The 27,535-nt window shown below is 34.7% G+C and overlaps 5 protein-coding genes across 5 annotated transcripts; 2 read left to right on the forward strand and 3 right to left on the reverse strand.

The window, feature by feature from the left end:
• Positions 1-220: 220 nt before the first annotated feature.
• RhoGAP54D (Rho GTPase activating protein at 54D) lies at positions 221-8,465 on the reverse strand. Its single transcript, XM_053749047.2, has 10 exons — positions 8,113-8,465; positions 7,843-8,027; positions 7,137-7,346; positions 6,331-6,539; positions 5,643-5,833; positions 4,795-4,967; positions 4,038-4,183; positions 2,672-3,301; positions 1,922-2,106; positions 221-1,540 (listed from the first exon to the last, which is right to left on the reverse strand). Exons 1-10 carry the CDS (start codon positions 8,223-8,225, stop codon positions 988-990), a joined length of 2,595 nt encoding a protein of 864 aa, XP_053605022.1. The 5' UTR covers positions 8,226-8,465; the 3' UTR covers positions 221-987.
• A 762-nt stretch (positions 8,466-9,227) lies between these two features.
• On the reverse strand, positions 9,228-10,783 carry LSm1 (Like Sm 1). The gene is made up of 3 exons (XM_053749052.2): positions 10,577-10,783; positions 10,309-10,493; positions 9,228-10,182 (listed from the first exon to the last, which is right to left on the reverse strand). The coding sequence occupies exons 1-3, from the start codon at positions 10,632-10,634 to the stop codon at positions 10,009-10,011; spliced, it is 417 nt and encodes a 138-aa protein (XP_053605027.1). The 5' UTR covers positions 10,635-10,783; the 3' UTR covers positions 9,228-10,008.
• A 756-nt stretch (positions 10,784-11,539) lies between these two features.
• On the forward strand, positions 11,540-14,537 carry Dok (Downstream of kinase). The gene is made up of 2 exons (XM_053749049.1): positions 11,540-11,851; positions 12,117-14,537. Exons 1-2 carry the CDS (start codon positions 11,771-11,773, stop codon positions 13,659-13,661), a joined length of 1,626 nt encoding a protein of 541 aa, XP_053605024.1. The 5' UTR covers positions 11,540-11,770; the 3' UTR covers positions 13,662-14,537.
• Positions 14,511-15,641, reverse strand: LOC128672123 (DNL-type zinc finger protein-like). The gene has a single exon (XM_053749051.2). It carries the CDS (start codon positions 15,440-15,442, stop codon positions 14,900-14,902), a length of 543 nt encoding a protein of 180 aa, XP_053605026.1. The 5' UTR covers positions 15,443-15,641; the 3' UTR covers positions 14,511-14,899.
• Positions 15,642-15,750: 109 nt separating this feature from the next.
• Mms19 lies at positions 15,751-23,493 on the forward strand. Its single transcript, XM_053749046.1, has 7 exons — positions 15,751-16,227; positions 16,678-17,061; positions 17,315-17,664; positions 18,706-20,160; positions 20,414-20,677; positions 21,400-21,567; positions 22,392-23,493. The coding sequence occupies exons 1-7, from the start codon at positions 16,140-16,142 to the stop codon at positions 22,593-22,595; spliced, it is 2,913 nt and encodes a 970-aa protein (XP_053605021.1). The 5' UTR covers positions 15,751-16,139; the 3' UTR covers positions 22,596-23,493.
• The last annotated feature ends 4,042 nt before the right edge of the window (positions 23,494-27,535 follow it).

Here is a 27,535-nt window from a genome sequence, read left to right on the forward strand (position 1 = left end):
ATTTACATCTCACCATCGAGTCGCTTCGCAATGAGACGCAGCTAACCAATCACAATGCGCCATTGTGACGCAACGACAACCACACCGAACGTGATTAGTCGTTGCGTCTCACTTCGAATCGATTCGATAGTGAGAAGTGAAATACAGGTGATGTTTGTGCGACTTTGCAGTCATCATTTGATCACGCTAAAAAGTAATTTTAATCTAATGAAACAAATGGTAGTTTCAAATATTTATAATAATCGTATTATTTGCGTGGTACCACACCGTACACATCGGCTAACATAATATTTGGTTCTAATTAGATAATGTTACGAATAAAGTTGTAAGCTTAAACAGCGGCAAAATAAGCCTATAATTTGGACCACACAAAAAGAAATTGTGGAGCTGATTTTGTTGTACCGATAAGTCCAAAAAGAAATGGAAGATTTTAAGTGATCATGAATCGAAAATGGATTAAAATTATTTTTATTAAAAAAAAAATGTTTGAAAATTTTCCCTAAAAATTTTGACTGCCGTCATCAAAATTTTTCTCGGAATCGGAATATTAGATAAAATTATTATGTTTTATTGTCACTGGTAATAATTCTTAGAAACTAAAAACTATCAAATAACAAATAATGTAATTTATATATTTTTAAAATGAGATGCGTAATTGTTTGCATAACAATTTAAGGCTCAACAGTTAACACTGTAATATCAACATTAACTAAATCACATATCCAAAGCCATATACGAAAATGTATTTAAAATAAATTCTAAAGACATTTTATTTATCATCTAAAAAAAATTATTACTACAACTATATGTACCAATTATTATTTCAATAAGGCAGTAAAATCACATTAGTATTTAATTCTAAGCCTGTTGCTATATTTTAAAATCCAACATTTTTTCACGCGTTTTCTGACAGCTTAACAAGTCGACTTGAAAATAAGTGTCTTACTGGGTTTTAAAATTAAGCAGCGGAATTACCTAATATAATAACTATAGCTCAGTCTCTCTTATTTCAAAGACTTGTGATTCTTTTAAATTTTCCTTTTCGACCATAGACTTTTTAATTTCCGTAGATGCGTCGTCCTTACTAGCGCATCTTTTACGACTAGGACTAATATTTACAAGATTCTTCAGCGGAGATCGAGTATCTTTATCGACTGCCAAATTGCTAATCGATAAAGTCAAATCTGATGGGACATTGCCGTCGAGGCAATACATGAGTGATTCGGAAATCTTTTCGTCCGTATCGCTCGATTTGTTTAGAATCGATAAGTCGACCGGTGTGGCGGTCAACACTGATCGACTGAGTAGATATTCCCTGAATGGTTCAGTTAGGGATTTAGTTTTCTGTTCATGTGAGATCTTTAACTTTGGCAGTTCTTCTTCCGTGCCGCAAAGAGTTGTGTTGAGGTCTTGGGCGATGGTTGGCCGGTCGTGGCTGATCACGAATCGTGTCGTGTGCGATCGTAGCGGACTGACGTCGCCGGTCGATGTGGAGCGGCCGTCGAAAGATGTTTTCTGTCGTGACGTAGATGTATTTGATCTGTAAGATTTGACAAAAATAGCATTAGTGATTTTTAAACTTTCGCGCGCACATAACTTTCATTGCGTAGTCAACCAAATTGGTAAAATTAGAGAATACAAATGTTCACGAGACAATAATGATCGTATAACGTAATTATCATTAGTATCATTATAATTACAAAATGCTCAGGTTTCTCAATTCTGAACTTAGGTTTCTCAGACATATTAATAACGAAGTATACAAAATAAACAGGCCCATTATTAATTTTGGATTATCAAAGCGAGATACACATCAGAATCTGAGAAACAACTCAATATTTTTTTCTACAACTACTTTATATAACAAGAAAATTACTTATACTTTTAGAAATATCACAGATACTAAAAAACTTTTACTAACCTGTCATAATAAGAGGACCTGGACATATCATCGTCAGACGACACGAAATCGCTATCATTGTTTGGCGAAATGGACATAGATTGATAGACCGGTTCCGGTTTATGTTTGTCCGTCTCCGGCAGACTGTCGCGCTGAGAACAAGTCACGATCAGCGGCTTGCGGGAGCGCGGCGTCATTATCGATTCCTGCGAATAACATATCGATTATCGACTTTCTAATTTGAAAATCCAATCTTGAGCTCGTCATTATCGATTCCTGCGAATGAGATATCAATTATCGACTTTCCAATTTGAAAATCTAATCTTGAGCTCGTCATTATCGATTCCTGCGAATGAGATATCGATTAACGACTTTTGAATTATTGAATTTTCATCTGAATATATTAATATTTAATCGGTATATATGTTGACAAACGTTTGCAAAGTCATTTCATTTAATCAAAGTCTTTAAAAGTCATTTCAGATTCATAATTTTGCTTTAATTTTTGTTGTTTTTTATTATTATTAAATTTACTTCATGGAACTAAAGGCAACACATTTTATAATAAACAAATTTTTCTTTAACATATATTTTTTTTTGTTAATTCGTTAAATACGCGAATAAACTTTCAGAATATGGAGAATCTTACAAAAACACTGCTCGAAATAATTAAATGAACTGACATTAAAGAAGACAATGAAGTTTAGTAAGAATAGACAAACAAGCAGACAAAAATGCATGAAACGAAAATGCATGTGACGTGAAACAAACCTGCATGGCCTTGGACAACTTTTGAGTAGATTTAGTGATGGGTGACATAGAGGCTCTTCTAAAATTCACCGTAAAAGGAGTGCTGCATTCCTCTTCAAAAACCACCGCTTCTGACATTCCGGGGGTACTTGTTAGATAGTGTAACTTTAATTCCATATCATTAGCATCCTCTTGTGTGGCTTTCTTCGGCGTGGCAATTTCTTCTTTATTTTCTGGGTGAGAAATGTCATTTTCGGAACCAGTATCCTGCTCGTCGAAGCAAGAAACGCAAGACGTCGGTGTACCTCTTATAGCGGTTCGTTTCTGATATTTCTTATTCAAATTCTGAGACGCCGACAGTATTTTAGATCGAAACAATCTTGTTCGTTTCTTTGTGTTCTTTGGCGTTTCTTCCGCGTCCAACACACTCAAATTCGGCTCTGACACGAATTTGGGGCTTAATTTTTTAGATTTATTCAAAGCGCCTTCGGAAAGAGTGCTTTCGTTGCTCGCGTCCGATTCATAACTGTCGTTGTCATCTAAGGATTCCGAACTGGCTATTTTGTTCGCTAGATTTTTCAAAACGATATTTTTATGAGAAACATCGACTTTACTGTCGTCCGGGAAACGTAATTTTCCTTTGCTCGATTTCTGGAAAGACGGCATGCATTTAGCAAATGATGCGAAAGTTAGGACACACACGTTATGAGAGAAAGAGACAGATATTAGGGCGACAATGCGCGATGTTAGTCAAAAACAAAGCAGCAAATAGAGTTGCGTATTAGCAAAAATTAAATTTTCAATAAGAAGTTTATGAGAAACATTAGAGAAAAGTGAGAAACATACTACAAAAATTCACATTTGAATATATTTTATAATATTATGTGATTAAATACTGTATTATAAAAACAGTAGCTATTAACCCTTCTATACTGGAGATAATAAAAACAATTTAACAACAATAGGATCGCGTCAGATCCGGCCACGCGGGAATTTATAGGGTAAATAATAAAACTCCAATCTGTATGTAATAACAGCATACCACATTATTTGTTCATATTCAACTTTAAACGGCGACATTATTTTTCAATCTTCAGTTTCAAATAATAAAACTTGATATGCAACTACTTACAAAATTACCGATTCGCGGTCACTAAACGAGTTTTAAAAAATTATATAAGTTTGTTTTCCATAATTTAGACTCTAGAAATTAATTGTCATTAAAAACCTTTATTATTTACAAATTCTATGATTTTATAATGCATTTTGATACATGACCGCAATAGGCCGGTCGCAACTGAGATTGCCATTAGGTACGCAGGTACACAGTGTCTAGTAAAAGGGTTAATCATGAAATATCAATTATATATCTACGAAGGTCACTGACCTCTTCAACAGTGTTGATGTTGGAGCCGGATCCCTTTTTAGGGGTCTTATTGAGAAGGCCCTTGTTGAAGATGTGGCGCTTGATGGAGTCCCCGAAACTTCGCGACCCGGCGACTTTGCCCGTCCTCTGGATTTGAATCGGAGTACCTGAAAAATTTGTATATCAATTCTATGCGTCCATGCTGATCAAGAAGCGATAACAACGTAGTGGTACTTTATTATTTATTTGTTCTCTCTTTTAGTCAATTTATGACGGAGTAACATTTACACTTGCACTTCTCAGTGTGCTGCTCTGCTCTGCGTGGAGACGCATTAGAATTGGACTGTAGGTACCATGTTAAATAGTGAACGCAAATTTATTTTATTATAACTTGCAACACTATTTTTTGTATAACGACAATATTGTTACTGTTCCGTATTCCCGCCTATTCCTTCTGTCATTAAAGCGTCATATATATTTTTCACTGCAAATATTTTCTTTTGTTTAACTAATCCTAATTAATATAATAAATAATGCGAAAATAAGTTTGTTACTTCTTCATGTTTTATCTACTCAAGCAATCTTCTTGAAATTTTGCATAGTTGTAGTTTATAGTATGGAGAAGGACATACATACATTTTATCCCGGGAAAAACAACTGTTCCCGTGAAAAATTTGCGCGGACGAAGCCGCGGGCAACAGTTGGTCACAAATAATCCTAATAACCAAGTAAATAAGTCATTAGTATGTAAACATACATGTTATACACAGACACTGACCGTATCCGTTCTGTCGGTTGAAGTGCTTGACGAGCCGGCGCTTGTGCTGCGAGTCCGGCAGCGCCTGGATGTGCGCGTAGAGCTGCGCCAGCGCTGTGTCGGTGGGGTTGTGCGCGTGCTCCAGCTCCGAGCGGCCGCGGTCCACGAACGTGTACACGGTGCGGGCGGCCGTTCTACGACGATCATTCATATTATAATAAATAATGTTGCCTGTGTCACTCTACAAGGTTTCGTCTATCACTGTGCCAAATTTTATATAACAAACAATAATACAAATATTTTCTCTTTATAATATTATTGGAAGTGTTATGCAAGCCAACTGAAAGAGAAGGCAGGCGTTGTGTCGTATTGAGACTATAAAAGCAAAGCCAAGGATGAGAGGCGTGGACACCGACCGACAATAGCATAGCTCTTAAATAAGAAGAATATTAGTACTGACTTGTACTTACAAAGACTAGTGACACTAGTGATAGCTAATTGGTTTCGTTCGACTAAAATCTCACGTGTAAAACGTGTGTCGTATGGTCTGACAACTAAATATGATGAAGATTGTTAGAAATGGAAAAGAAAAAGTAGGAAAAAAGACCCTGAAGTTTCGACGCTAAAAGGGTAGAAATCCAACTGAGAAAATGCTCAGATAAGAATAGACATGCTTTAATAATATAATATACAAATCCCATGCGCAGGGGATCTTCTAAAGGTGAAACAAACAAATACTAATTCTGTCCCCACTCTGGCTACCCCATGGCTAGCCATAGCCGCCTTAAACAATATATAGATATACCCTTTCATTTACTTTCTACAGCACGGAAAAGCTAAATGTTTAGTCACTACACTAGATCACTTACTTGTCAGTGATGCTCTCATCGAGATCGACGTCTGGCGACAACACTCGCTGTCTCTCTCGCACAGTGAAGTAGGCGGCCGCGTCCGTCGCCAGCTGCGCCGGCGCACGGAACAGCCGCGCGCTGTGCCGGATCATGAAGCTGATCACCGGAGCCAGGGCTATCGCTTCCGTGTGGAACGTCTCAGGCGATAACTAAAATTCGTTTGTCAATATCGAAGCATTTATTAAGAAACAAGCAGCCCGTCCCGACTTCGCTCGGGCAAAACCATAATAAATTATACCACTAAACCTTCCTCAGGAATTAGAATAGAAATAAGTTTATTAAAAAAACTACAGACACACACATAATAACAAAAAAAGAAATTAATTATTAATAATTACTCTATCTATTGGTGAAAACCGCAGTTGTGCAGTAGTTTTTAAGTTTATCACAAACAGACAGAAAGACGCGGTTGAGGACTATGTTTTATAATATGACCTTTGACGTAAATGTTTTTCAAATGAACTTTATGTTTTTCTCTACGACTATAACAATTAATAATGATAAAGATTCAGGAAAACATTGTGAGGAAACCTACTACTACTTGCCACTAAACATTGGTAATTGTCAGATGTGTTAATGCGATTTAAATAAAATCTGATACTAGTGTGAACAAACTCAATAAGAAAGAAGACTGAAGAATTCTTACCTTCCTCGGACACAGTAAGTGAGGTGTGAACATGGTAGCCAGTGTGTCGGGCGACATGCGGTTAGAGGCCTCGTTGTCAGCAACGAGCCGCAGCAAAGAAAGCAACCTCTCCAGGAAACTTCGGTGCGACGGAGCCAGTAGGAGTAACAGCAGTTGTAATGCTGTCAGTAGTTTTGCTTCGGATGATTCAGCGTTTGGGGGATATTGTGCTGTTGATATAATCCAGAGACAGTGTTACTTCTTTATGCTTTTTATGTCAAAATAATGGATAAATTAGTTAATAGCAGATGGATTGTTAGTTTAGACCAGTAAGTAACCACAAAAATTATGAAAAGGCATTCTTTAATTGAAATGAAAAATTTAAGATATACTCGTATATATATATATTAATGAGAAGATACTGGAGTTATTAGGGCAATTCGGGCAGGTGAACCTTATCACCAATCGCCCTATTAACTCCAGCTGGATTGCAGTTGCCTAGATATTTTTTGTTTAGATATCTCGAAAATAGTCTCTTGAAGATTCTTGGAAGAGATTGAAGATTCTAAGAGAAACTTGTAACCGAAACAATAAAATAGTGAAATTCATGTATTCACACAAAGCCTTGTCAAACATTTAGAAGGAAAAAAAATGTTTACTAAGTGTAATCCCTGCTGGCGTCCCCAACCAGAAAATATTAATAATGATTGGTAATTTTTTATTTGAAGACATTTGAAGAACTAGAGCTACATTTTGCCTCAGACTACAACTAGTAACCCAATAAAAACTAAAGTAATTTTTCATGAATACCGTTTACATTTCCTTACCGGCCAGTGTGCAATAAGTCTGATAATACTGATCCATCAACAGCGGTTGAGGTAGCTCAGCGAGGAACCCCTTGAGTACTGACGCACAGTCGTGGACAGAGAACCGTCCCTCATCAAGCTCCAAACTCGAGCCAGTCAGGAGAAGCTGCCTCAATTCCTGCTGACGGCTGAGAGACCCCGTGCGCCGAAATATACCTTCTTGGGTTACATCTGAAATTTTAAAATGATTTATTACATCATAATAGAAATAAGTATGACACAAGCCTTGGCTAATGATAGCTACAACAGCATTCCTAAGGAAATTGTAGAGCAGGCAAATTGACAAAATTGTATACAATTTATCTTTATTCTCTAATAATACCTATATATTAATACTAGGACCTGATTCTCACACAATCAAGTTCAGTTTACAACTAATATGCAGTTGACAAAACATTGTGTAAAAACCAAGTTTAATCAAAATACCTACATACCATGGACAATCCTATAACTCTATGTTATGATACACATATGTAGTTGTGTATGAAAATGTAAACTCGGTCTTTTCTTAAAAATGTTATTAAGTAAACAATCTTGCAATATATTTTCAAGATTTATGATAACATAAATATTGACTTTTTAGGAACTAGGATTTTAATGATTATTAAATATTTTAAGTTTCTGGACTTACTTTTACACAAAATTAATATTAAAAAATAATACTTACTGTCTTGTTTAGATAGAAAATCTATCAATTCATTTAGCCTAAGTATACCATCTTCAGTTATAGAACTAGCTTCTACATTCTTGGCATTATTATTAGTATTTTGACTAGAATTTGAACCAGTGTGTTTAGTTTTCTTGTGGAAATTCCATCGGAATTGCTTTGGTTTATCTGTTGAACAATCAACACTGAAAATAATATTAAATTTTAAGTCATAAAATTATTATTTTTTAATCTAAAGGTTGTGGCACATTTTGGAAATTATTTACTTACTCGTCAGTGTTTATATCTACTACAAACGATAGATGCATGCGAACCAAAGTGAAAAATTGATCTAAATTTTCCTTCCGTAATCTTTCTATGAGAGATAAATCCGAGGAACTCATTTTTCACATGTAAAAACTGGAACCTTAGGTTTTGTCACTAAAAACGTTACCGCACCGCACAGTCCGCGCCCGCATAATAAACACTATAAATTATAATATAAATTATACTATACAAAGTATGTTGCGCAAAGCATTTTCATATTTTATGCAAAAATAACATTTAAATTCATAAAGATTTTGCTTGTGGTTTTGTTTTCAAACGTCATTTGACACAACGGTTGGTCGAAGTCGAAGTCAAGTCGAACGGCCAAACTGACGACGTTCCGAACTATGTGTCACAGAATTCCTGGAAGACTTTTTTGTCTATTACCATTATTATGTATATACCATCATGTAATATATTATTATTTATTTATTAACAACATATTATTTGCGATCAATTGTAATATATGTACATAAAATGTTTATTATTTAAATATTATAATTTCTGCCAAACTGTGTAATTCAGAATGTTCTCTAGATCACAGTTTTAAGATCATTACCTACATCCTACTTATATAAGTTTAGTAATGGTGTTCTGTGTGTGAGATAATAATAGTTTTACAATTGATATTTTCAATCAAAAAGACCATAGTATCGATATGTAAAGGTGCAATACTATTGATAAAGAACAATAGTATTGCACCTAACCCGCATAACGATACTATTAGTTTTCCTCAAAATATCGATAGTCAATCGAAACGCAATCGATAGTTGACTATCGAGCAACGGCACTAGTGGGAGAACTAGGAAGGAGACCAGCGTGGCTCTTCTAAAGTTTTGGACCATTTATAGACCGAAAAAAATATAGACAAGGGCCTAATATTGCGCGGTCCAGCATACCTAGTAATAAAACCGGCACGGCATGCAATATGAGATAATAGAATAGTTTAATGTTCTGAATTTCTAGGAATTATTTTTATTTGATATTTAGGTAGGTAGTACCACTAAACAGCGAATAATGATTTGACGTATCATACCATAATTTCCCATCCCAGAAAGAAATTAAATAAAAATCGGATAATTTTCTGATTCAATATTATATTTTTAAATCAATAAAAACTTACTTTTTCGTAGATTACAGTCTTTAAAGTAAACAATATTATAGTTTTTTTACATGCGTCCAACAGTCCAACTCTGAAAATATATGTGTATGTTCAGTCAATCAAATGGATAATCGAAAATCTTATACCCAGCTGTTACATTGTATTCAGTATCAAACTTGAGACTTATTGAGCATGAAGCTACGATAGATCCTAATTAACCTAATACTTTGATTTCAGAGCTCTATACTGTTAGTTTCTAGACTTTTACAAATATAATCATTTTGCTCTTTGCTGAGTGATATAATTAACAATTTTCTTTACAAACCTTACTATAGTATAGTTAAATTTTAACAAAAGTTAGGATAATTCAGTAGAATAATAATTTTATTCTTTTGACTCAATCAAATTTACAATCCAATAGATTTATTTCAGTGAAACATTTTCTCTGGGTCATTTACAGATCAACCTGCTATTTTATGATTATTTTTTTATAAATAATCACAAAAAGTACTTCATAACACTTTTGTTTCTAAATAAACCTGCAGTGACAACAGCCATTTTGGTTCAATTATATGTGCTTTACCCAAGGAATTACTAGGTACTCCGTCAAAGTACTTACTAAATCCATGGCTTTACATTGTACATAAACAATTGAAAATCAGCTACTTAAACAGCTATTTAAAGAAGTTATTTAAACTGTTGTCTATGGACCATCATAGACAACAGGTTAAATAACTTCTTTAAATTATATTATAATACTAAAACATGTCATCATGTCCTAAGTCAGCCAGTAAATTGAGCCCTCTTTCTTTCAGTGCCTTGGAGAGTAACTTTTGCTGTTCAATTTTAGCATCTTGTTCGCGCCGTTGAGCATCAAGTATGTCATCCACAGATACCTCAGTCAGAGGTAAGCTTTCCTCTTTTTCTCTGTCCTGAAAAAATATAAATTTATATGAAAAGTCATTACCTATATGACATTACAAGTATTAAAATAATAATATTTTTTTATTTCAGATCTTAATTAATTTTCAAACAGATGGCAAACATTGTTCACTTACTATTTCACCCAAAAGCACTACATTTTCTCCTCGTACAATGAATATTCCTCGAGGAATGTCTCCATACTCTTTACCTACGTGAATCCTTTCTATTGTTTTGTGTAAAACTAGGTTTGCAAACTGATCAACGCAGCGCAGGTAACCAATGAGAGTTCTTCCGTCTCGCAGCAACACCATAAGTTTCTCTTCATGGAACAATAGTTATCAGATTAATAGGTATTATAAGAACAGAAGAAAACAAACATCAATAATGAAGAGGGACACATACTGTCTAGTTCGTCCAACAAATGGGCAGTTCCTGCCAAAGGATTTATGTTTCCTGACATTTCTAGATGGTTACCTAAATGATATTTACGGTAATTTACTTAGAGCAAAAAATGTACTATATTTTCTCTAAACCAATATAAAATGAGAAACTCGACTTGCTCAACCACCATACTTAACTTGGGATGGAAATTGGAATGGTTTTTAAAATTAAATGTTACTGTCAGTGTCACCGTCATGTCAATATCTAGAATTAAAACAATAGGAAAGCAAAAGAAAATAAACAACAACACTATTATACTACCATTTCCGCCTGGCCACAATCAGCCCTGCCTAGCCCACTTGAAAATGCCTAAACAGACCAGATTGCGCACTCAAACGCAAAGACGTGGTATGCTTGACCAGTCTCAAAACATGTGCGGTGCTTTTCCCCACAATCGATGGCCCATCTTCTCACCTGTCCCGAATGTTCAAACACCTCGGGCTGACTTGATGGCAGCTTGCGATGAAGCCATTCGCAAATGAGAAGTGGCTCGGTTCTGGCAAGAACCATTGCCATCGACACGCAAATAATAAGAACAACACTACCATATATATATTATTATATGCGAAAGTCTGTCATGCATTACTTATGCATAACATTTCAGTTCATGTCTAAAATAATAATTATGGTTGGAAATAAATAGAAGAAAAATAGAAAATAAGATGCAGTTGCAGCTACTTTTTAAATTAAAATTGTCTTTTGTTTTTCCGGGGTGGATTTTTATTCCGTTGTACGTAGTTTACATACACATTTACCACAGAGTACATTAAATATATTATATGTTACATATATTTAACACACATCACATACATTTTACTATATTCAAAATCTTATATAATTTTGAACTTAGTACCTACCGTAGTAGTACCATTACAACTTACCCTACTTTCGAAGATTTATTAAAATGATAAAAATAGTCATAACATTATTTACTATTGATTTAATATTTTACCAATGTGCAACCACATCTCTACAGAAACATAAAAAGAAAACAAATATAAAAATGGCGGATGCAAACCGCACCGTCTGACTGTGCTGATATATTTTAGCGTTTGTAACTTTTACATAAATAAAAGATTTGATTTTGTGCTATGAATTTGTACACTCTGATATTCCAGAGAAATTTACTTTACTTTGCATAACCAGATACCCAAGATGGATCAAGACGATGAAATTAAATCCGGTTGTTTGTTATTTCCAGCCGGAGGGAATATGTTCAGCAAATTTCCCAAAAAGGTAAATTAATGACTAGAAAGAATTCGGCCGTTATAATAGTTATAATACACATACTGATTACGTTACCATTTATCGCGTAACACATTCAGGAATGATTATTACATGACGGCTTACTACTTTTAAAAAATGAGTCACAGCTTGACCAGGTAGACCCAAATAATTATTATTGCCGCGTTTTAAAGTTTTTTTTTTGTTACATGTTTACAATTTATACTTGTCTACTCTATTTTAACTAATTGTGCAACACATATTTGCAACTTTTCAGAAAAACTGGCAACAAAAATATTGCATTCTATTAAACGCAAGCAAACAGGGAATTGAACGACTAGAGATCTACGACAATAAAGACGAGGTCAACACTGGTGCCATCCCGAAGATCATTACACTTGAAAATTGTATAAAAATAACCCATTCTAGTCCAAACACTATTACTATACTTACTAAGTCACACACTCAACAAATAAGTGCACAATCAGAAACTGAGACTAAAGAATGGGTACATGCTTTGCAAACTGTTGCATTCAAAGGAAGGGACTCATGTCCTATTAGCTGTGATGAAGACAATGATCTGTACTGCTCATCTGGAGAAGGAGTGTTCTCTGTAAAAATGTGCTCATCTGAAGCTTCAACTAGGTGTGGATTTGAGCCCATTAAATATCTCCTACTTTTAACATCCACTGCCATTGAATTAAGAGATTTAAATGACAACAAACTATATGCCACATGGCCATACAGGTACATAAGGCGATATGGTTACCGCCAAGGTAAATTTACATTTGAAGCTGGAAGAAAATGTGACACAGGAGAGGGAATATTTCACTTGGAACATCCAAACCAGTCTGAAATCTTTAAATGTCTCTCTTTGAAGATGAAAACTATGAAACAAATGATTGGTGGTGATAATTTAAACAGTCCAGAGCATGCAGAGTTTAATATTCAACACAGTGCCAATTTATTTCCTGGGTCTAGGACTCCTCTTGTTGCGGCTAGACCTGACGATTTAAACTTGAGTTCTTTATCTTTCAAAACAAGTTCAGTGTCATCCAGTCAGCAGAGTAGCTGCTCTGAAAGAGACACAGCACCATTGTTAATGCCCAAACCAGCATTGAAACCTAAGCCCCAGAAGCCACCACGCAAGATAATCAATCTGCCAAAACATGTCCCTAAAGATGTTTCAAGTACTACAGAAGATAGTAATTTCAGCAGATATAGTCGTTTGGATAACTATGAGCCCATTGATCAGGTCAAAAGAGAGCCCAGTCCATCATCTGTGCCATATGACAAAGTTGAAGTGAGAACTGAAGCATGGAAAACATTAGGGATTGATGAACCTGAACATGTTGAACATACACCCAATTTGGGAGACAATCCTAACTGCATCAAACTTATTTCTCGGTCTCAAGATAATTTGAATACCCCAGGATTGATTTTAATACCTAGTCCTGTAGTGGACCCTGAGGATGAGAACTATGACAGGTTGCAGTATTTTGGATCTACAAGTAAACTTAATAAATCATCAAGATATAAAAAAATGGAAGCACGTCCAACAACTTTGGCTCTGGGTGAGCCCAAAATTAAAGATACTTGGAATGATTATGATGAGGTTGAGAATGTTATGCAGACTGCAAGATTGGCTGATGATTCCCACTTGGGATATGGTATGATTCGGAAACCAAACCCACCAGGGCCGCAGGTGCCCACTGCAGCTCAGGTCCAGGCTTTGCAAAATCAAGTCGGCTTAGAGGAAGTCAACCATAATATTTGTAATGGTACAGACTATGCTATAGTAAGTCGGCCAAAAAGGGTGTAATTGGCTCAATTAAATTAAGACTGATATGTTTGCTACCAGTTACCGAAAGTGGTATCAGTATTTCAATTTCATTGGCAGTTTTCTATTTTGTTCAGCACAGATGGCGAATGATTGGATCACATTGTTAAAATGATTATTCCAAAGTGAGACTGTTTTGCATTCCTTATTTTACATTCTGAATAGGTTAAGTTAACTTTAAGTGTACATTCATATGTATATTTTATCTATGCACAAGTGTTTTATGCATATAATGTTATGGAAAATATTATTGTAGTGATTATTGTGCCTTATACATGTAATTTGATCATCTACCAACTTTGTGCCAAGTTTAAAAATCTATTTGATGAATCCTATTTTTAAATTTTAATTATAACTTGTAAGAACTAGGATGTGCCTCTTTTATGTATCTCTTTACAAACAGATGTGTGAATAAGTGTAATATCTACTGAATCTAGGAAAAAGGCCATTGCACAATGAATCTGTATGCAGTATAGTATAATATACAAATACAAAATAATTGCATGAGCTTTGGTGTGCACTGGCCTTAAATGGTGTTATAATCAAGTATTACTTTTGACTTATTGTTATTATATGCAATGGTGCTCCAGGCTATCATTATAGACTCATTTAGGATAGGTACTTGAGGTTTCCCTACAAAATTTGCAAAAATATATTCTGAGTCACCATCCTTTTAAGTAATTTTAAATGTGTTATTAAACTTGAATATTAAATGAGCCATATTTTCATTTATCATTTGAATATCTTAGAATGATTGTTTACTGTAACAGTGTGGTAAATAGTATTCAGGCCATATTTTTGTGATTATATAATTTGTATTAAAACATGATATTTTATGAATAAAATCATTTAATCATAGAATTCTTTTTTTAATGGCTAATTATGGTCTACATAAAACTATATAATAACTACAATAAATTATTTACATGTGAGTTAAAATTGACATTTCAAAAATGAAATCAATTTTTTTTGAGATAATAAATAAATATTTATTAAACTTGTCCACATGTGGCTGTGCAGATCTGCATGAATGTATTGAATGTATTGTTTAACTATTGATGTCTGTTATTCCTGCATATGAGGGTCCAATAAGTCCATACACTTTCCAATAAATTTCCTATTATATATTTTATTGTTAACACTGCTAAATATCTTTTCCCGTTTGTGAAATGCAGATTAAATTAAAACTTCATAACAAATAGGAGCATAATAGTTAAATTTTACTTGTCCAACAATGGAACCTCAGCTTTTGTTTCACCTTTATCTAAATTCTTTAGCATCTCTGTAGCTATGTATTCCAGGTCTTGGGACATAATTTTTTGCACAGTTTCCCCTTTTTCTGCAGCTATGTCTTCTATATTTTTCTTCCCATTCATGTCGGAGAACCAATTGAGATTGTCCGCTATTAAGTGCTTATTTTCACAACCATCACAAATAACAATCACTACCCCCTTGTAATATGCTAGTTTTGTAATAAACTTTGTATTTCTTGTATTACATTTTTTGCAGGTGAACATTAGCTGAAATTTTCCTTCATGCTGCTTTGGTGGCGGTGTTAATGGTACACCATTATGAGTAGACATTGATGTACTGAAATTCCTCGGAGATTGTACTTTTGGAGTAGAAGTGGCATATGGAATTATAGGGAATCCTAGTCTCCTCCCGAAGTATGAATTTCCATTGCTTGGAAAGAACACCAAGTTATTCAATAACCGTGGTGTATGGTATTTTACTATGAAGTCGATTAACGTTCGGTGGGACATTTTGCACTACCTTCGCACTTTAATTTGTCTATTCTTAACTGGCCACAAGTATTTACTGACTGACTCCAGGATCACTACGTTTGATTCATGCGTGCTATGTGATTGACTCAAGATGATGAAATTTAACGTTTTGAAATGAAACAAAAAATCGTGCTTTACTCGCTTGCAGCCTCCCTCTTGAACTTAATATGAAATTGACAAAAGAAATGTCAGAAGATAAATGTCAATGTCAAAAAACCTTTTTTTTAGTATAGACCCATTTCTTATGAATTTTTAATACTACACGTTTTTCTGCTATCTTTCACATCTAGCAAACGAAACTGATATGACAATGATATAGATATACCATTGTCATATCAGTTTCGTTTCGTGGACGATATTTATTTTTATATGACGAAGTTTTCTTTTTTTATATGTCCAGAAAAGATGGACCGGATATCTTGTCCGGTTTTTTATTGGAAGACGGACCGGCTAAGTTTATTATGGCTGTATAATATTACTTTCATTACCTTCACTGAAATGACAGTTTTCAAGAAAAATATAACCTCAAATCAAATCAAATTATTGACAAATAAAATAATGTACATAACACCTATACATACAGAAAAAGTTAAATTTTTGTGCTAAAAATAAGTCTGTTTTGTTTTGTAAAAAATATAATAAAATATTGCAACTAATTTAAAAACTGGCTGATGAAATGGCGTCCTCTTTGTTATACTCCCGATTATCGGATGAAATAATAAAAAATAAGGATATTTTCGACCAAACGAAAAATGTTGTTGCAGGTATGTAAAATAAATAGGTACTTTTGTAGTTTTTTGATGATTTTCAGCTACTACAGCTACTTTTCCAAATTTTCTTTTCTCATCGTTCAACGAATCATAAATCAACAGTCTATTTGGGCTTGCGGTTTTCGTAATATTAATTTAATAACAGATTATACCTACCATAACCTGTGTGCAATAATTTATTTATTTATTTATAAAGTCACTCACTGCACTAACAGTTGCCCAAGGCGTGCAGTGAGCCAAAGATATACAATATACATTAATTAATAATGTGTGTGTTCATAATAAATTTGATCATCCTACCATAATCTGTGGTCTGAAAAGAATAGACTGTATGCAATGGATTTGAGGGAGCAAAATATTTCATATAATAACATGTGACTTAAAATATAAAATGTTAAATTAGTATATAATTAAAGTACATAAACATATATTTTTAAATTACAGATATTATTTCACGTCATGTTACTTTAACACATATTGTTGAAAACATGTCTGGAGTCTTAACAAATAAGGAGCCAGAGAACAGAGAGAAAGGGATGAAATTTTTCACTGCATTACTCAAAGATCTGCCAAAAGATTATCTTACAGAAATAGAAGTAAAATTTATTGCTAGTTTTTACATAGACAGGCTGAAGGACAATCATAGAGTGATACCACCAGTTCTTGAAGGGTATTTAATTATTATGAATATGAAGAACTATAAAATGGACATTAGCGGAGAGTTCTTGACTGATCTTTTTAGAGAGGTATCGTGTCAGGCGCAGTTACGCACAGACAGACATAATATTTACCTTATTTTAAGGAAACTGATTGAAAAAGATGTTAATTGTAAGTTTCTTTATAATTTTCTTTTTATACATTTTCAGCTTTTATTATCATAATGTAAACAATAACTATTTGGTAGTTTCTGTATCTGTATGAAATATAAGAGTAGGTACAAAATGTTATCAGACCTTAGAAGATAAGAAATATTTGTTTTCAATAGTTTAAAATATTATTTCATCATCACATAATTAAAGCAATATATAAAAAATTATAAATAAGGAAATAATTACAAATCTTTATATTTTTAATTCTGCAGATATGAAGTCTCTAGGCCCAGATTTTGTCTATGGTGTTATAGCAGCAATAGATGGAGAAAGAGATCCACGGAACCTGCTCTATGTTTTCGAATTCCTACCATACTTCTTGACAAATATTCCTATTGGTCATTTAACTGAGGAAATGTTTGATGTGATATCCTGTTATTTTCCTATTGACTTTCAACCTTCCCCCGATGACCCATCTATGGTGTCCCGGGAGGATTTGGCCTCGGCATTGTGTCCATGCTTGTGCGCAATACCAGAGTTTGCAGAGAACTGTTTGGTGTTATTAATTGAAAAGTTGGATTCTACTTTGCGGTTGGCGAAAGTGGATTCATTAAGGCTTCTTGTAAGTATATGTTGTAGTATCAGGATGCTGGATAATAGTATATTGATCAGCCCTTGTTCAATAATTTATGACTTATTGTTGTGCATTATAGAATGAGCATTTCTTGTACCAACTAGCAATGAGAATTAAATTCACATTTATGTCATTCATTTATATCAAAATTTATTTAACAACCTCGGTGGCGCAGTGGTAAAGTGCTTGCCTCTGAACCGAGAGGTCCCGGGTTCGATCCCCAGTCGGGTCATGATGGAAAATGATCTTTTTCTAATTGGCCCGGGTTTTGGATGTTTATCTATATTTGTATTTGTTATAAAATATAGTATCATTTAGTTAGTATCCCATAATATAAGTCTCGAACTTATTTTGGGGCTCGCTCAATCTGTGTGATTTGTGTTAATATATCTATATATTTATTTATTTGTGACCTACATTATTCTACAAAAACTTACAATCATCTAGAGAGATAACTAGTGAGTGATTGCAATACAGAGTAGTAGGGTAAACACTATTGTTATGTAAAAACTATAGTGACAAATAAAATATTATATTATGTAGTATATATATATAGTGACAAATAAAATATTATAAGTAATATTTTGATGTTACATATAATCTTTTGATTTTATCAGCACTCGATCAGAATAATAATATGTTATTTGTTTACATTTTTGTATACTTTTTGACAACCTATGTACTTTGTTATACTATACATAGAAAAATTGTAGGCTCTTCTGGCATGAAAGGGACCAATACTGTTTAATTGAGTTTCTTTCGGTATTTTTCTCAGCGGTGGTCGTTTCAAATGTCAGTAGTTTGTAGATTTTTGAGAAACTATAATACAAAATTTTAAGTAAAAAGTGCTTGTGAAAGTCTAAATTCTGAATAAATTATTTGATTTGATGGATTTTATAATTTATTTCTCTTCGTACTTTAATTTTTTTATGATCAGACTATTACAGACTGTCTTGTCGATTGACATTATGTTCCAGCAGATTATCTCCATGTGAAGATTAGATTTTTTGTATAATCTTTTTTTTTCAGGCTCAAAGCTGTAAAACTTTCAAACCTGAAAGTTATGTGCCTTTTATTAAGACTTTATGGTCATATATACAAAGAGAGATAACACACAGAACAGACGAGGAATTGAGAATGGCTGCGCACGAGGCATTGTCTGCTCTTGTCCAGAATTTGTCAACCTCAGCTAACACTGATCAGACATTTGAAAACTTCATCAAGGGTATACTAATATCCATGCAAACTGCTTTAGCAGATTCAAAAACTGTAGCCCAATTTGTTATAAATTCAAAAGTAATACTAACCGCAGCGAATGCTTCAAAACCATCGTGTGTCATGATAACAAAGTCCATGATACCAGCCACGATAGCATATTACGGCTTCAAAACATCTGCCAAATTGCAAACGGCCAGTCTTGACCTCCTATCGGACTTGTATGAAATAGGCAAACATTGGGAAGTCCTGACTGAAATAGACAATGAAGTTAAAGAAATACCAGCTTTGTGCCTAACTGCTGTTAGTGAAACAAGCAAAGAATTTCAAATGGCTGGCTTCAGAACTTTGGCCAAAGTTATAAATGTTTTAGACAGCGATTTGGTATTGCCATTCGTCGAAGTCCTCACTCACAATATACAGCACAGTCAAGAAAGGGATTTACTTAAAGTCAGCGTAGAAACAGTGCACTGCATAGCTAGAAAATATCCAGAGTTGATCATGAATTTGCTTGTATTGGGCAAGTGCGATTTGGAAAATTTGACCGAAGATACGACCGGTTTAGAGAAAAGGCTGAGTCTGCTATCGAGCTTAGCGAGTATCGATGATTTCACTAAAGTTATTTTGGAAGAAATGCTCAAGATAATAACGAATAATGACAAAGACGCCGGGAAGGTTGTTGAAGCATTGAACGAGACTATGTCCGACACGAATTTGTATACGGACGAGAAATTGATTCAAATCGAAAGTGACCACGGGTTAATAGATTCAATTTTAAGATGGCTCTTGACTGAAATACACAGGCCGCACGAATCATTATCGCATGGATTTAATTTGATATCAAATACAATAAGCAGTTTGTCGTGTGAGAAACAATTGAAAATGTTATCGAAACACACTGGAAATCTTTTAGAGAAATTTAAAAAAGATGAAGTTTATTACCATTTGTTACAAAGTATGTATCTCTCATTGCATCAAAGCGTCTATGAGTCTAAATTTGAGGACATTATGCTAGTTAGTTTGGACTTATGTTTAAATAGTGACAAAGAAGTGATAAGAATGAAGGCTTGTGTTTTGGTGGCTCATTTATTGAACAAAGCAGAGTCTGGACAGAAGTTTGAGCTATTGTATGAGATGTTGAAGGAGTATTTGACGAAATGCAGCAAAGACAAACAAGAGTTGTGTCCACGTATCATTGTATTGTACAGCTGGATAGCTAAAGCCTTAATAATGAGGGGTCATGACATGTTTGTTTTTTGGCTTAAAAAGGTTAGTAATATTTAGTATACTTACAGTTAATTATTATAATTTTTAAAAATCGAATCGAATAGATAGAGCAAACAAGTCTACCTATTCGATTCGATTTTTTAAATCAAATGTAAGTTTTTTTCAATTTATTTATTTAATTTATATTTTTCTATACTAACTTACAAATAGGAAACCAAGTTCAAAGGTATGTAATTTTTTTATAAAAATAAAATCACATAAAATTGTAAGTTTTTTTTCTTTTTTGGAATTTCAGATAGTGTCAACCCTATCATCGGCCGAGTACTGCCACCAGGGATCCGAAGCCGTGCAGCTGATCATGACAGACTTCACAGAGTACCTCAGCACCAAGCAACACTGTCGGGTCAGTCTACTCTACAAGCAGAGAATGTTCCAGAGCTTTTCGGCATTGACCAAGAAAATTAGTGTGAGTGAGGACGCGAAGGAAGACTACTTATTGTGTTGGGCTTACGTACTGAATGGGGTACCGAAGAGTTTGCTTAAAAATGAAGTGGCCAAGGTAATATTTATTTATATTTTTTATTTATATTATTTTAACATCCTGAATATGATCGCTGGCAGACTGGACTGCCTGTACATCAACCATTCTTGTGCCATCTCTGGGGGAGTGGTGCAGGAATGGCCACTTCAGTTTTATTTTCATTTATTCGTATTTTTTAAGCTATACCAACAAAATGAGTCTTTGTTACTTTGAAAATAAATAAATTCATTCATTCATTCATTCATTCATTTCACACATTTGCTCGAATCAATTTTTTTTGGACGTTTAACAATTCTCACGTGATGTAGTTTAGAATGTTATGCGTGCCAATCTACCGTACCGTACCCTTGGCTCCAACGCTCAACGGAAGAAACCAGGGAAACGCTCAGATGAGAGAGTTTAAAGTTTGTTTTAACTTTTTATGGTAAAAATGTGTAACACAGTGTGCGATACAATACACGCGTTTCACGACTGTTTGAACGCGGCGTGTAGCGTTTATTAGTGTCGCACATTTTTTAAAATAAATAATTATATATTTTATAAATTAAACATTTATAAAATCAACATTGTACCCAGTACTTTACTTATTTATAAAATATGATATTTAAATTGACAACTGTGTATGGTACAATTTAATAAACACTAAAACACTAAACGCCCACGGCGTGAAATTCACCTTTACACCGTTTGACACAAGAGGCGCACTTTCTTATAATCATCGTGTAATTTTTTTGTTTCAGATCGCGCCCATAGTCATAGAATCCTTGACGTACGACCATAAAGAAATGCTCGTGGTTATGACGGAAACTTTGAGCTATTTCGTTCAGTTGCAGTTTGCTTTGGTGTCTGACAGCATGCAAACTGTGCTCCCGAGGCTGATCAATTTGACCAGATACGCTCAATCTATGGTAAGCGAGAGTGTGGTTACCGCCCTAGAATAGGAACGATCCATATCATCGTCTTAGAGATAAAAAGCCTGTACAGCTGACAGGTAATAACAGAATTCTGAAATGGGGTTGACATCAGCCGGTGGTGAAACCACAGTTAAATCTCGAAATAAAAAGGTTTATTTTTTAATGTGGATCCTAGCTTTGAAGTTTCACGGTCAAGAATGTAATCGGTAATGCGCTCAAAAGAGTGAGATAGATGCTTAATAAATGATAAGATAATGTAATTTTTTTAGTTGTTAAGTTTCTTGTGTTTTAATGACTTCTACATAGTCGTATTCCTCATGGCTGAAGGTTGTGGTTATTACGTAGAATGAAACGCACACAACAACTTTCTTGGCATTATTAATGGAGTGGTTTGCCATTGCCTTCTCCATTTCACGCACAAGTTAACAACCAGTGTGCAGGTTCCCTCACGATGTTTACCTTCACCGGAAGCAAGCGGTGGTCGATGAAAACTACTATACATGAGTCAGATTGGTATACAAACTCATGTGGCACGAATATTCGAACCTGGGACCTTTCGATCCACAGACGGGCGTCTTAACCATTACACCACCACCGCTTCCTACAACACTAATGACTACTATGAAACAAGGTACCAACACTAAACTTTACGTCCACTTTGTCGTCATCTGATCAGTCAAAATGAACACATTTGAGTAACAAAGAATACTTGAAAAAGTTATTCTAAAAATGTCATTGTTTGTCAAATCACATTTTAGAGATTCGAGAATATCCTGCTCTAGTCCCGATTTACTACAACATAACTTTCTATGTTTCAGGACGTGAGAATAAAAAGTTTACAATGTCTATACGATTTTGCGAATTCATACCCAACCATCCTACTACTGCCACACAAGCAAGACATACTTATCGACCTAGCGCCATCTCTTGACGACAAGAAGCGACTTGTCCGCAATATGGCGGTCAAAGCTAGAACCAGGTGGTTTTTGATCGGCGCCCCGGGAGAAGCCAAAGAGAATTAAAATTTGCTGCGAATAAAAATTTTGAAAGTGTATCATCAACTTAATGAAAAAAAAATAAATGTTTTAGTTACAGCTTTGTACACACCATTTCTAGCTACAGTGTAAAAACTTTCAGTTTTCTGTGAAGTAAATCAGATCTTTATAAACTAGAATAAGTAATGCAGTGATTTTTGGAGATTTCCATACATAATTTAAATTATTTTTTTTTTATTGTTAAAATGGTTTTTGCGTAGTTTAATTGTCTTGATAAATCTATATAGGACTTCCGTAAAAACGAGGAGTATCTATATAAGGTAACGGATAACGGACCATGAGACCAGTTTCTATGATGCGCCAGCTCAATAACATCAATTTTCTATTGCAAATTGCACACTGCGCAGGCGAACATACTTTCCTATTTACATCTTACCATCGAGTAGATTCGTAGTGAACTAATCACATTGCGGTGTGGTTGTCGTTACGTCACAATGGCGCACTGTGATTGGTTCACTGCAAATGGACTAGATGGTGAGATGGATTTCCATCAAATAGCAAAGCCGCGCTACGGACATTGCTCTCCTCTTACGTGGCGCGAATTGTACCTGAATTCAATGCAAACAGATTCCCAAGTAAATGTAATTAGCAAATGAATATATAAAACAATATGAAATGATGGAAATTTCATTAACACAATTGAAAAACTGTACCTACTTAAATATATACACAATGTAATATTAAGCTTTGTAACAGCAGATACTGGTGTAAGTACTTATGCCAATGCCAGACGGTAAATAAATGTATAAAAACTTGATCTATGAAAATCCACAATAATGTAAAATGTATGTAAAGCACAAAATATTATATTAAAGTTATGACCAATAACTTGTTTTTATAAATAAATCGTATATTATTACAAGCATATAATTAGTTTCACTTTTCACCATCTGTCCTGTGTGTAACCAAAGTCAATTTTCGAATTTTGCTTGTCCTATAGAATAAATTAACACAAGCATGACCCAGCTTGATGATGAGCCCAGGGTCGACTCCCAAATAGGGAACTCTTCATGGCTAATTTTTAAGTTCATCTATCTAATATTAATTGAAATTTTGAGTACATACTAAACTTGTCTGCACATTTCGATAAATTTATTTATCTTAAGAATTTAATACGTATAAACCAAAGCCCATAGGTTACCTAACAGCAAAAAAACATTGTTTATTGTATAATTGGTTACCGAAGGGGACGAAGGCGCCATACAATTTTAATGTCATGTTTACAAGCGTTGCTGATTTTTTGAGACAGAATGAATGACAAAAATCTCCGTGATTAAATCTTACACTTTTCCCAATCTATGAATTAAATAACTTCACAGAATATAAAGCATGTGCAAATTTAGGACTATAATAATAAAACGGCACTAATAAAGAGATCATCCATAAATAAAGGGGACAATCAGCGACCCCGATAAACCTTCTGTACCCATTTGGACCCTAAAATAATTCCTGAGACAGGGCCGGGCTTAGGATGGACAAATCCTGGCCACTAACAATTTGATTTGGATTTGCATAATCTGTTATCGCAATGGGAACGTTTGCCGCACTTAAAATGTTAATTAGAGGTTTTTTAGTAAATGCTTCTCTGGATTCGTTTGCGAATGCTAATGTTATGTCTAGAGATGCAGTGATAGGGAATTTACAATTTGCTTTAGCAAGTGGAGATTAACCGGACTTTGTTGAATTTTCGTTTGTTGGGGGTGAAAAAGGATCTTGTCAAGTCTCCCTTTAATGTACACAGATTATTTGTAACTATAGAAACTACTTCGCTTCGCTTTTATAGAGATTTATAAATAAAGGATAAAATGATAAAAGTACCCTATGTGCTATTAGCATTATGTAATTCTGTGTATTTAGATTATATTCTAGGCCATTTGATTTTCGAGGTTGAATACAAACATCTTTCCATTCTTCACATAAATCCAAACTTTTTATTAGGATTATACGTATATGTATTCTGACACGTGATGTCGATTCCTTTGTATTATGTATGTACCTACCTATCTGTATATATCATTTTCTCATGTTTCTATGTTTTTTGTTAGGAGACCTTCTCGAGTGGTTGTTGAAATGTTTAAGTGTTAACTAGGTACATGTTACTCGTAATACTTATCATACCTACTTAGATTACAAATAAGTATTAATTCAACTCATACTACGCGCGATAGATTGAATTAATATAACGAAAAAGTACTTTGAAAAAAATGTCCATACGAAATATCCCGCCAAATACGAGTAGATATGCAAATTTTAATTGAATCATCGTCAAGCAGGGTTCGCTCTGCCTTCCCCTGAGAGGTCCAGAGGATTCCCTGCTGGCCCCGAGGGACTCATCATCGGGTCAACGCGGGAACTGTTCTCAATATAACACGTTCTATTTACGAAAGGTACCTACTGAATTAAGGGTTTACAAAGGATGTTCTTATAAGTAGGTTAGTATACTTAGCCTAGTATATTAAAGAAATAAAAAAATATTCTTTTTATGTGAGATTCGAAACAATCATTGTGTTTGCTCCTCAAAACTTCGATTATTTATTGAAAATATTTTGTATGTATCCTTGTAATTTTTTTTACGTTTAGAGGAATCTAAAGATGAAATGGTTTCTAACGATTCCAACTTGAAAAACTGGTTACCTACCTACATGTTAGTTTTCACTTTGAAATGTGCATAAAATGCGACCTATAATTTTTGCTCATTTTGTTTAACTGTAATACCATTCATAATATTGTTGTCAATGTAACTTGCAATACCATTCATAATATATTATACTTAATTCAGGTACTTCAGACACCTGTCCTTAAACAAATCTCATGTTGGCATTGGAACATTCTGGAGAAAATTAAACTGTCTCGCGCTGGATTACGTGATTACGTCGAGTCGCGGGATTTCTTCCGGATTGCATGTTTGAAATTTAGGGCACGATTTTATTTTAATGTTCTGGCTTTTAAAGGAGCAGAATGGCGCAGTGGTAAGCGCGCTCGACCTCCGATAGTGGCGGTTAAGTTACTGTCAGAATGGTCGGTCATTGGATGGGCCACCAAAATGTATCTCGAGCTCCTCCGTGCTTTGGACGTTGGTCCGGGTTGCCGCCAATCTGCATGCGCCCGCGGGCACATGGGCCATAACTTATGGCCCATACTTACATTTCCAGCCCCAGCAGCTGTTTAAATGGCTGGTGATGATGATGGTAGGTATTTTAGTATTTCGGCGCAAAGGCGTGGGGTTCCCGCCCTGGAATAGGACCACTCTACAACACCCCCGAACGAGTGGACTAAGGGATAGATAGATAAATGCATTTATTTGTAGCAAAAAGACACACATTCACAATAAAAAGTACAAAAGAAATGATAAAACTATAACTATATCAAAGAAACAGACGAATTTATCCCATGTGTATTGTAACCGTGTGTCGTAGTGATACAAATAAGCAGTACCTCAGTGTGGAATCCACATTACGAATTTCATTTTTTAGATCATCACTGATAGCTTTTTAGAGATGATAGGGATAAAAATAGCATTCCACAATTACATGCCTATAAGACAGGAGAGTCGATTAATAGTTAATATAACTTGGCACCTTCCACTCAAAAACACGCCCACACAGAAACTTCATAATTAACAAACAGTTTGAATTGAAATTAATTTCTCATTACGTGCAATGTTTATTAATGCCGGGTTAGTGTGTCCTTAATTACAGCGGTAATAGATAAATGATGAGATTTTGATGTCTCCCGTCGGAGCATTTAGCCCGTATGAAGCACCTATGGCTTACTAGATACCTATGTATATACATATGTACGTCTTGTTGGGTAGTTATAACGTTTGAATCTTTTTTTTAACATTCTATATAGGGCCCGGCTCCATTACTCCATCGCTACTGAACCATAGATGTTTATCTATAGGTAATAGGTATATATTATAGCATATAGCACAGATTACATAATACCCCAGCATATAGTATCGTTGAGTTAGCATCCCATAATATAATTCGCGAATTTACTTTGGTTATAATATCCTTTGTTGCGGACCTAATAACGCGCTTGCTTAGCGTGCTTTTTGATGTATGGAGCTCAAAAAATAATTTGTACGTACTTAACGTACAATTTTTATTATCGTTATAGTATAAACCGACTGATATTTACCCACAATATAAACGTTCTTTTCACGACTAAATACTTCAGTGGGTAAATATCAGTCGGTTTATCACGATAAAAAAAATTGTACGTAGGTACTTAACGTACAATTTTTTTTATACGTTTCGATATTTACCCACAGTATAAACGTTCTTTTCACGACTAAAAACTTCAGTTTTCCTCAACACGATTCAGCACACTATTCAACGAACAAAAACAAGCTCACCCCAGTCTTCGTTACCTGTGTAACCCGGGTTAACCCCGCTATTCAGTGGCTCGGCAAAACTAGGCCTTGGATTATCACAAGCTGTGCTTACCTCGGCTTTCAGAACTGTATATGATTTCCCCGGAGGTAATTAAAATGGGAGACAATTTAGAACTCCGCGACACGCGAATATTACGTATAACGTGTAAGAACTCTTATTACAAGTATATTTCAATCAACTACGAGAATACCGGTAACTCGCTGTCTGTAATGAGATACTATGATCTCTCTCTCTCTCTCATATTCAAATGAGAGAGATAGATACCATAGTATCTGACTGAGCGTCTGAGCCCTTCTCCCTTCCCTGGTAGAGGGCCATAGGCGAGGCTACTAAAAGTGGGTACACGGTTTCGTTAATTACCCGTCCATCCATCAGTAAACAGTCATAGGGAAACAGTGGTAGTCAAGATAATAACGTATCCTTTTCTTATTCTAACGTATCCTTTTAACGTATCCTAATTCCTTTATCCTTACCATTTCCCATCGTTTGGGGCCGGGGCAATGTGTC

Source organism: Plodia interpunctella, chromosome 8 (assembly GCF_027563975.2).
Source record: "Plodia interpunctella isolate USDA-ARS_2022_Savannah chromosome 8, ilPloInte3.2, whole genome shotgun sequence".
Classification (NCBI taxonomy): Eukaryota; Metazoa; Arthropoda; class Insecta; order Lepidoptera; family Pyralidae; genus Plodia; species Plodia interpunctella.